The following is an 11,927-nucleotide window of genomic DNA, read 5'->3' as shown; positions in this document are numbered from 1 at the left end:
CTTTTATAAAGTAATGCCTTTTGGTTTGATAAACGCAGGTGCGACCTATCAAAGACTTGTAAATATGATGTTCGCAGATCTTATTGGGAACACCATGGAAGTATATGTTGACGATATGCTCGTAAAATCTCAACATGCGAAGGACCATGTCACCCATTTACAGGCAATGTTTGATATACTGCATCAATATAAAATGCGACTAAACCCTCTAAAGTGCGTCTTTGGAGTTGGCTCCGGGAAATTCCTTGGATTCATGGTTAATCAACGAGGAATAGAAGCAAACCCTGCGAATATCAGGGCGTTGGTGGAGATGCCATCACCAACTAAGCCAAAATAAGTCTAAAGCCTCACAGGTAAAGTCGCCGCTCTAAATCGCTTTATATCGTGATCTTCTGATAAATGCAAAGAGTTTTTTTTTCAGATTTTAAAAGGAAATAAGAATTTCCAAAGGACCGAAAAATGCGAGGAGGCTTTTCAAGCATTAAAAACACATTTGGGGCAACCCCCAATCCTATCAAAGCCCATGACCGGCGAAGTCCTATCCATTTACTTAGCAGTGTCAGAATATGCGATTAGTTCGGTACTAATACGCGAAGATCAAGGACGACAATACCTAGTGTACTATGTCAGTAAACGCTTACTGGATGCTGAGACGGGCTATCCTCAAATGGAAAAATTGGCGTTCGCCCTGGTAATATCGTCGAGAAAATTGCGACCTTATTTCCAGGCTCACAGTATTGAAGTTTTAACAAACTACCCTTTGAGGCAAGTCTTAGCAAAACCAGAGACGTCAGGGAGGTTGTTGAAATGGGCAGTAGAGTTAAGCCAGTTCGACATCAGGTATAAACTGAGGACTGCAATCAAGGGGCAAGCCTTGGCAGATTTTATCCTAGAATTCCCAAGCACCGAAGTGGCACTCATAGACGACAAGATTGACACTACTATGCCAAATGGAGAAGTATGGACGTTGTACGTTGATGGGGCTTCAAATAGTGAAGGTTCTGGTGGCGGAATCCTACTAATCAGTCCCAATAATTTTAAGGTAGACGCTGCTTTACGTTTTGAATTTTCTGCATCTAACAATGAAGCCGAGTATGAGGCTTTAATCGCAGGGTTGAAGCTCGCTCTCGAGATGAAAATCGAGTATCTACAGGCTTTCGGCGATTCCCAAATCGTAGTGTGCCAGGTGAATGGAGAATATCTGGCCAGAAGCGGGAGGTTGGTTAAGTATTTAGCCATTGTATGCGAACTGATGTAAAAATTCAAGAAAGTAGTCGTGTCTCGAGTACCGCGTTCTCGTAATTCACACGCAGACGCATTGGCCTGTTTGGCCTCGACTAGAGAAGCCGAATTGCTCGATGTAATTCCGGTGGATGTATCGGCTCACCCAACGATCAATCAAGAAGCGATCATGGAAATAGATACCGCTCAAGAAGTCACTTGGATGACTCCAATAATCACATATCTAGAAAAGGGTATTTTACCTGATGACAAAATGGGAGCAAGAAAGCTGCGACAGCGAGCTGCCCGACATGTCATATACGATGGAAGGTTATATCGCAGAAGTTTTAGTCAGCCGTTACTCAAGTGTATCGACGGGAGAGACTGCGACTATATACTACGTGAGGTACATGGGGGTATTTGTGGCAATCATATAGGAGGTAATTCCCTTGCTCTAAAAATCATGCGACAAGGGTATTACTGGCCTACCTTGCGACAAGATGCTTTCACTTTTCAAAGAAATGCGACAAATGTCAGCGAATAGCCACATATGTCCATCAACCTCTGAGCAACTTGCATTCCATCACAAGTCCTTGGCCCTTCGCAGTGTGGGGGATCGACTTAATAGGCGAACTACCTAAAGGAAAAGGCAGGGTGAAATATGCAGTAGTCGCAGTAGACTATTTTACAAAATGGGCCGAAGCCAAGGCACTCGCAACCATTACAGCGACTAAGTTGCGCGAGTTTGTCTACAACTCCATAATTTGTCGATTTGGCATCCCTTACAAGCTCATCTCAGATAATGGAAAGCAGTTCGATTGTAAAGAGATGCCACAATTATGTGACGATTTGGGAATTAAAAAAGCATTCTCTGCCGTTGCTTACCCGCAAAGCAACGGACAAACTGAAGCTGTCAACAAAATAATAAAACACACCATCAAAGGAAAACTCGAAGAGCGTAAGGGGGTATGGCCAGACGAGCTTCCGCAGGTTCTATGGTCATACAACACAACTCCTCGATCTACGACTGGCGAGACTCGTTTCTCGCTTTCCTATGGATACAAGGCCATGGTACCAGTCGAGATTGGTGCAGGTTCCTTACGAAGAGACGTTTTCAACATTTCACAAAATGAAGAAAAACAGTCGCTCTACCTCGACCTACTGGAAGAAAAGCGCGATCAGGCTCACGTGAAAAACGCGACTTACCAGCGACGAACCACAAGATATTTCAATTCCAAGGTCAAGACAAGAGTCCTGGGAGTAGGAGACTTGGTCCTCCAAAGAGTAATGCCAAACACCAAGAACCCAGCACATGGGGTCTTCGGGGATAATTGGGAAGGACCATATCTCATCGCAGAAAAGATTGGTGACGCTACGTACCGACTCGCAGAACTCGATGGTACTGCGATTCCACGGGCTTGGAATGGCGAAAGCTTAAAATTCTATTATCAGTAGTACTCGCATTTTATAGTTTGTACTCGCCTTGTATTAATACTTTGTCATTTTTTACAAAAAAATCCTAAGTATAGGGGGTATATACCATAATGTACTATTGATTATATAAAGGAAATTTTTTCAAGTTTGAAATTTTTCAAGTTTATGAAATTTTCTACTTATTGCACCAAGTTATAATAAAAATCACAATCAAAATATTATAGATAATAACCACGAGTACCCGTGTACTGCGAAAATACTATAAATAGATATCCCCCCGAGGATATAAAAGTCGTTCAAAATAAACACAAATGTAAATTCGTTTAAGTACAAGGTGCGAGTACCCTTGTACCGCATAAATAAATAAAAAAAGATAGAGTTTAACACAAGCAAATACTAAGGGAAAAGTCAAGCATTTGGAGCAGTAGGAGTAGACCCATCTGCAACTTTGCTGACGGCTTCATTCTCGACTTCTTCAGCATCCGCAACCTCAGCCTCCTCGAGAAGATTCCCTCCACCACCTTAAGTTTGTGTGGGCGACATGGCGCGAAAAGCCTCAGCCATTTCAGCGGCTTCTGCTCCGAGGATTGAAAAGTCAAAGTCTGGAATTTTGGAGAGAGTGGTGTATATGTAGTCCGAGACCGCCTGGTCATACTGCCTTTTCCCATTCTCCTTCTCGACCTCCAAATCGCGAGACATCTCCCCGATCTTCGTCTGAGCGTTCTTGGCCTCGAGCTCGACTTGCTCCTTGACCTTGCGAAGTTCCTCGAGCTCTTTGTCCTTAGAAGTCGCATCTTGTTTCAGCTTCTTAATGTCTTCCTGAAGCTGAGCGTTGTGTCTCTTCGTGATTTCAACCTCCTTGGATCTAGTAACAAAAGCCCTCGAGAACATGGCAATGAATTGCGAAGCTAACTTCGCGGAGCGAGGCAGCAGCTCCTCAGCAGGAGTCTTGTCGATCTTTGTTTGGAACTCATAACTTACAAACTTCTCCTGAAGAGACAGTATGTTGCGGGCTCGAACTGCTGGGTCAATCACGACCTTCTTCCATTTCTCTTGTTTCTTTTCAGAAGGTTCCTTGTATACCGGCTCTCTCCAAAGACTTGCGTTCTCTAGAATCAGCTTGTGTTCTCGCAACTTGGCAGTCGTACACAATAATCGCCAGTCGCGATCTTGTACAGGAAGGCTCCCGAGAACTTCAGCTGTCTCTCTGCGAGTCGCGTCGAGTGCAGGTCGAGCTGGTCTATCTGCGAAAATAAAAAGAGCGAGTTAGCATGAAATCTCAAAATAACTCAAAAAATGACTAAGTCAGGAAACATTCGACATACTAGGTCGACGATTAAAATCCATCCTAATCCCCGGAACTTTGAAAATGTAAAACCACTTCGATTTCCATTCTCCCATGTTGGAAACTGTTGGGTTTTATGCCCTAAATAAAACTCATTTCAATATAATCAAATTTACTTATTAATATAGATCAGAAATAACATTTAATGTTGCATGGTTCACATGATTTATTTCATGATTATATGTACATAATGTATGAATTCATTTGAAACCCTTTTCACATACTTTATCCTGTTTATTGTGCTGTTAACACATTGGAAAGTAAACATGACTATGTGAATAAAGTTTCCTAGATTTATCAGACACAGGGTGTTACTGATATGATAATCTACAACAGAGTTTACTTGCATTTGGAGAAATGATATGTTCTTTCCAGAGCATTGGTTAAAGTAAAGCTCATGTTGGATGCATGGAGTATGCATCGGAAGGGACCGATATTGAACATTGACTTAGATTTATTAAACTTACCGTAATATCTATTCAAGTCAATATCGCCTAGTTGATCCTACATCAAATGATCTTAATCCTGTTATGATTAGGCTCAATCTCAAGAGGCTATTCGTGTTCTTTGATTTGTTAGTTAAGCCTACTTTTAGGTCAGGGTGATACGTACATTTTGGGAACCTGGTAGTGCAATTGAGTGGGAGCGCTGACATAAACATGGAATCTATAGCTTTTATCTGGCGAATAGTAAGTAAAGGATGATCTCCTTCGAGCTTTACCAAACGAAAATAAATGGTGGAGTACTCATTTCACATAAGCTGAAATATCATTTATACGGGGTTAAGTGTTTTAAGGATAAAATATAATGTAGGGTGTAACGGTAATCTAATCCCTTTACAGTGTAGATCATTCATATAGAGGATCATTGATCAAATTAGGATTATAACAATGGATAACTAATGATGTGTCTATATGGTGGAACATATAGAGCATTCTATATACTGAGAGTGCAATTCTAAGTTCTATGCGTGGATTCATCGAAGAATTAATAAGTGAGTGAATTTAGGTTATAAATTCTTGATCTGCTTATTGGAAGCTCAGTTATATAGACCCATGGTCCCCCCACTAGTTGAGATAATATTGCTTGTAAGACTCATATAATTGGTTTTGATTAATCAATTATAATTCTCAAATTATACTATGTCTATTTGTGAATTTTTCACTAAGTAAGGGCGAAATTGTAAAGAAAGAGTTTTTAGGGCATATTTGTTAATTATGATACTTTGTATGGTTCAATTAATAAATATGATAAATGACAATATTATTTAATAATTATTTATAGTTATTAAATAGTTAGAATTGACATTTAAATGGTTGAATTTGAAAATAGGCGTTTTTGAGAAAATGAGATGCAGAAATGATAAAACTGCAAAATTGCAAAAAGTGAGGCCCAAATCCACATTGTATAGGGCCGACCACTTTTATAGGATTTATCTTCTGATATTTTCATTATTTTAATGCCAAATAATTCAAACCTAACCCTAGTGGAATGCTATAAGATAGTGAAGGCTTCAGCAAATTTACACTTAACTTTCTACTTTTTCCTTCAGAGAAAAACCTGAGCCTTCTCTCTCTATACCTAGCCGCCACCTTCTTCTCTTTCTTCTTCCTTGAAATTTCGAACCACTTAGTGATTAGAGTAGTGCCCACACACAGCAAGTGATACCTCAATCATAGTGAGGAAGATCGTGAAGAAAGACATTCAACAAGAAGGAGTTTCAGCACTAAAGAAAGAGAGAAAGAGATTCAGGTTCAGATATTGATAATGCTCTGCTACAGAAAGGAATCAAGGGCTAGATATCTGAACGGAAGGAGTCATTATATTCTGCTGCACCCAATGTAAGGTTTACTAAACTTTATATGTGTTTATTTCATAATCGTTTTAGAAGTTCATATTTAGGGTGTTAATCAACATACTTGTGAGTAGATCTGAGATCCTGGTAAAATAATTTCCAACAACTGGCCTCAGAGCCATGGTAATTGATTTGCTTGCAAGAAATTTGGACTTAAAACGATTTGTTTGTGTTTTGGATGGTATCATGTTATTTTGAGTGTTGTTTGTGAATATTCGTGAAAAATATTTGAATATCTGTTTCTAGAATAATTTTTATTGGATAGTATGGAAAAAATTAAGCAAGTTACTTTTTTACAGAACTCAATTTTGATTTAATTTGAATTAGTTGTGATTTTTTGAAGTTTCGAAAAATATTGGGAGGGTGTCACTGCACCACGCGCGCGCGGAAATCACGCAGCACCCTTGCTGTACAGCTCGCATTTTTTTTTTCGTTTTTCTTCGATTTTTCATGCTATTTCATGGAATTAACTTCCGAATTTTTGTGTAGTTTTGTATTTAGACATTTACTATTCCTAATTCAATTCTAAATATCATAATTAAATTAATAATATTTTTTTTTTAAAACTAATTCATGATATTAGTGTAATTTGAATTTTAAAATAGTAAATATCTATCTTATTTTTAAATTTGATTATATCTTATCTTATTTTTAAATTTAAGGTAAGATATTAAATTTTTAAATTATTTTTTTTTTTAAATAATTTGACCTTATTTAAATTTAAAATAAGATAACTATAATCATGTAATTTTAAATAGAAGTAAGATATTTTGCTAATTTTTAAATTTTGTTATTTTATTTATTTAAATTAAATCATAAAATCTGAAAAAGATATTTATTTATCTTTTTTTATTTTTTATTGAATATTTCATTTATAAAATAACTTTAATTTTTTAAAAAAGTAGTTAGCAAATTTTGAAATGATACTTAGGTTAGTTGAAACCTAATTTTTCAAAATTGTAGGTTTAATTTTAAATATTATTTTATTAATTTCGAAAATATATATATTTTATTATATTATTATTTTTTTCGAAAATAATTTTTTTTTATTTAATTAATTTTTTGAAATTTAATTATTTAAAATTAAATAAATCCTACATCCAACTATCCAGCTAACCTTGTTCCAGGAGTATGTGCTTTAGCTTGTTTGTAAGTTTTTAAAACCTATTATTGCTTGATTGCAAATAGCCATGGTTAACTTGTTGACAGATCCAATGATCTGATTTTAACTCATGGCTCCCTTGGTCAAGTAAATAATTTGTAACAAGTAATTTTTCAAATTAAGTGGTTACAACTTAATTTTTGATATTTAGTTAAATTTAAATTTGAAAATATTTAAGTTCTAGAATTTTTCTAATACAACTTAAATTAGATATCTTTTCAAATTTTGCGGAAAAGATACTTAGTCAAATAAGATATTTTCTAAATAGTTATTTCTAGACTACTTATTATTTCTAATATTAAATAGGAAAATATTATACATTGTGAAATTAATTATTTAAATAATTAATTTTGGAACAATTTATTTTAAGTATATTTTTTCCTAGTAAAACTAGAGATTAATAATTAAGCCTTCTCTATACTTAATTATTTATTTCATGAATTTAATACATTTAATTAAATTGAAAATTAAATATCTAAGTTGATTTTCATCATGATACTTAAATATTTCTTTTTCATGACACTTAATTAAATAGAAAATTATTTTTAATTGAAATTTATTTTTTCAACTAAATTTAAATAATTTTCAAAATATATTTTTTCTTTATTTTATTAATCAATTTCGAAATTGCATTTCTTAAATGCAGAAATTTCAAATTTTATTTGAAAAATAGATTAAAGTTGTAAATTATTTATTTTAATTTTGGACCAACTTAAATCAATGATTTTTTCATTTCATGATTAATTAAAATAAATGAAGTAAAATATATATTTAATTAGAAAATGAATTAATTAGTCCATGAAAATCTAGATAGATATTATCTGTTTTTGCTTGAAGTATTTTTCTAGTGTATTTAATTAAATAGAAAATTAATATTTAAGTTGATTTTCATCATCATACTTAAATATTTGAAATTTTTCTTATATATTTAATTAAATAGGAAAATTATATTTTTTGTTGTAAATTAATTTTATTAATTAATTTTGGGCCAACATTAAATTAGAATAATTTTTCTAGGATTTATTTTTATTTTATTTTAATAAGCAATTTCGAAAATTGTATTATTAAATACTTCTATTTTTCGAAATGCAATATATATTTATAGAAAATTAAATTTAAGTTGTAAATTAATTTAAATTAATTTTGTAACAACTGAAATTGAATATTTTTCTAAATATTTATTGGAAATTACTACTAAGATGGAAATAATTCATGTTATTTTCATATCCATCTAAGTAAAATTTATAAATATTAAATTAAAATTTATATTTAGAATTTTTCATTCTAAATTGGAAATTTTAATTAAATAAATATATATTCACTACTACAAAAACCCCATTTAGAGGCGGTTTTTAAGCCCTTTTAGCGTCGGTTTTCACAAAATTCGCTACCGACGCTGATCAGGGCGACGCTAAAGGGTTTATATGAACCGACGCCATAGGGGGCGTACCAACCGACGCCAAAAGCAAGCGATTTTCAGTTTTTTCAATTTTTTTTCAATTTAATTATATAATTTTAATTATATATTTATTAATTTATATATTATTTTATTTAATTTCAATTACATATTTATTTTTTAAAATGTAAATTAAATATTATTTAAATTTGGGTAAAATACATAATTTAATTTCATAAAAGTAATTAAATATTGCACAAACACTAATGTCAAATTAGTTAAAAATATTAATAAGTTAATAAATCTAACTACAAGTTAATCTATAAAAATTACATAATGAAGAAAAATTCTTGGACCTTTCAACCTCAATCGTCACCGTGAATCACCGCCATCAATTGTTCTATCCACTTTCGTTGTAGTGGTAATAATTCAGTTTTTGGATCGTATTGCTTCTTACCCCCAAACTGTTAAAAAAATTAAAAATTTATGTTAGTTTATATATGTATATTATATATTTGTTATTATAATAAATATATACTATAATCAAAAATCAAAACTTACAGCTTTTTGATCTTGTATGTAACGGCTGGGGTTTGCACGTGCGACGATGTCAGTGATATATTTCAAAACATAAAAACCACATTCTTGGCTTTTAGGTTGTCTTGGACAGTTTGCTTGGTTAATTCCTAGCCACGGGCCAAGATACTCATGTGCGTTCCCTATATACATGAATGCCCTGTTTTGGAAAATTATATTAACATTTCAATTCGTTAGTTAATTTAAATTTGTTACATAAGAAGTCATTAAATTATTACCTTCTGATCATTTGTTCTATTTCTTCGGGAATTGGGCAGCCTTTTACAGGGTTTAAATGAATAATTTTCCTTGGCGTAACCACCAGTGCATCCTAGAAAATTATATTGGAATATAAGTAAGATAGTATAAAAATAATTTGAAGTCATAATATGGAAATGAACAATTAGCACTAAAGAATTTAATAAAGTTTACCCGATATTCTAAGGAATAAAGAACATTTGGTGGTTGTTATTCATTAATGATAACCAATTAGCCAATCGTCTTGCCGCATCGTCAAACGACTGACTCTTTTCTTCATCGGTGTTCCCATGCACTACGAGAAGCTCTGGGTCGTAAAACTTGAAAATTTTCCTCAGACCGTTGATGCTCTCCCATATGTGCCTGCCAAAAAAAGTGTTAGTGTCTTATAATAATTTGACTATAATTTGATATAAGGTTAATTAGATTAAAGAAGAGTATACATCATTCCAAACAGCATTCCCTGGTTGCCGATGTAGTCACACGTAGCAACCTGCTGCAAATCCTCTCCAGATAACGTGATCTGGGTACGCGGTGAAATGAATCCTCGGGGGACAGGAATTGTGATTATATCACGTTTATCGTTGAGCCTCAGGAATTCATGAATCATCCATTTTAGCGAATTAGGGATCAACGCCATCTTCTCTTCCGTGAACAAGTCATCTTCCCATGCACCACCGCCTTGTGGAGAAAGCATCAGAGCTTTCCCCTTCGACGCATCACGTCTTGAGGGCGGTTAAGCGAGTGGACCCTAAACAAAACAGAACATAATATATATATATATATCAAATTTTATCCAAATTCTACCGAAATTTCGGCAGCATAACGATTGTAATTGAATGCCCCCAAAAATTTTAAACATGCCTGTATAACGACAAATAACACATATATAACAGTAGTTTGTTCATCCATCCCACTACAGCACATATATTCGCAGAACCTACTTCACTACAGATGAATATTGAAGATATTCAAACTCCACTAATCATTAATAATTAATTTATAAGAGAAGTTACCTTGGTTGTTAGAATTAAGTGTTTAGGCCAAGGAAGGAACATCTGGTATGCGTCCCTAACATATCTGCACTCTTAAATTGGGACTGGGGTTTCAGCGTCCTCTTGCAGGATTTCCGAAACCATAATCCGGGCATGTGAATCATCGTATTTCTGGCAGTGAACTTGGATTATACCAACATGCTCGTACAAATACGCTCGGGCCACAATGTTGTCGATGTTGTCAGAGCAGAGATGTACTTGCTGATTAAGGGCCGCATGGTCATCGAAATTGTACAGGATACCTTGGTCGTTGAGGGAAATAAACTCCTCAGCATAAGTTTGTGGTTGTACCTCATCCTGAGGAGCGTATGGTTGTGGAACATACGCCTCACCAGCCACCTCTCCTTCTTCCTCTTGTTCGACAGCGTTTCTCTTCTACTTAAGGGATTCGACTTCGGCTTGTAATTTTTCAATCTCCTTCGCTTGCCGAGCCACAACATCAGACACTTCCCTTTTCTTCCTGCCGAACAGTTGAGATGCCCTGGTCAGGAACCTACAAATCATAAAATGCAAATTAGCTATGATTTTATTTGTGTAACTAAATAAATAACATTTCAAGTAATAGCATACCCAGCAGCCCTGACACGTCCAGGATGCTCTGGTGTCCCGAGCGCCTGCGTCAGGATATCGTTTTGGCCCTGGACCTGAATTTGTCCCTGACTAAGCTTCTCCTCTAATTGAGCCTAATGCACGTATATATTCAAGCAATTAGTATATGAATTATATACACTAACTCATGAGTAGAACTCAATTAAGGATTAATGTATACTTACTATCTTCTCTGCAATTTCCTTGTCGTAATCAGTGACAAGTTTTCGACTCTTGGTGCGAGATTTAATCCAAACACGGTGGCGGGGGGGATCTGCAACTTCGAGATCCTTTTTCTACATAACGTTATAACAGTTAAATGAGTACCAATTAAATTTTATAGCACATTATAGCACATTAAATTTTAAGCATTACTTACCACAGCTTGCCGTACGTTCACCATTCCACTCCGATCACTTCGATGTCTGGATTGAATTTTTGAGGAACGTTCACGTTGCACCTTACTCAATTCCTACAATGCCAAAGAAATACATTAGACACATGTACTTGTATTTAAGAGTTTATCTTAGTGTTAATATAATTAGCGTACCTGAAATTCAGGAGTTAGTCGACTTTCAACAAAAGTGCACCAATCAGCAACAACGATCTCGGGGTGCTTTTTAGGGACTTGTGCCAGTCGTCCCAGATCCTTCTCTTGCAACGCAGGCATTATGATGTCGTCATCCATTCTTGAAGTCTTTCATTAACTTCCCAGCTAGGATGAGACAATCATGTTTGAAGGAGTCCAACACAATGAACCCCGTCTATTTTGAAGGAAAACAAACACGGTTAGAGTAAACATTTGAATTAATAGAAAAGCAAATCAAAATTCTAACAAATAACAGCTTACTTGTATGTCTTTCCAAACTTTATTTTTCAGAGTCGGGTTGACTTCTTTCCAGTTTTTATAGGACAACCCTATCGTCTGCCGGCATCTGACTCCTAGAGTGGATACGAGCTTGGCATAGCTTTTCCCGCGGTATTGTCCTTTGTCATTAACCTCGAGGGCCACTCTTTTGTCCTGATCCATTAGTTTG

At 34.9% G+C, this 11,927-nt stretch overlaps 1 protein-coding gene and 1 long non-coding RNA gene across 2 annotated transcripts; one reads left to right on the top strand and one right to left on the bottom strand.

Annotated features, from left to right (window-relative positions):
• The first annotated feature begins 523 nt into the window (after nucleotides 1–523).
• LOC133036821 (uncharacterized) lies at nucleotides 524–2,676 on the top strand. The gene is made up of 4 exons (XM_061113580.1): nucleotides 524–998; nucleotides 1,113–1,186; nucleotides 1,268–1,627; nucleotides 1,759–2,676. Exons 1-4 carry the CDS (start codon nucleotides 524–526, stop codon nucleotides 2,674–2,676), a joined length of 1,827 nt encoding a protein of 608 aa, XP_060969563.1.
• Nucleotides 2,677–10,700: 8,024 nt separating this feature from the next.
• Nucleotides 10,701–11,349, bottom strand: LOC133036462 (uncharacterized). Its single transcript, XR_009687101.1, has 3 exons — nucleotides 11,076–11,349; nucleotides 10,873–10,985; nucleotides 10,701–10,795 (listed from the first exon to the last, which is right to left on the bottom strand). It is a non-coding gene; the product is annotated as an uncharacterized LOC133036462 (long non-coding RNA).
• Nucleotides 11,350–11,927: the final 578 nt, after the last annotated feature.

This window comes from Cannabis sativa, chromosome 4 (genome assembly GCF_029168945.1).
Source record: "Cannabis sativa cultivar Pink pepper isolate KNU-18-1 chromosome 4, ASM2916894v1, whole genome shotgun sequence".
Taxonomy (NCBI): domain Eukaryota; kingdom Viridiplantae; phylum Streptophyta; class Magnoliopsida; order Rosales; family Cannabaceae; genus Cannabis; species Cannabis sativa.
This window is presented reverse-complemented; position numbering and strand designations above follow the sequence as displayed.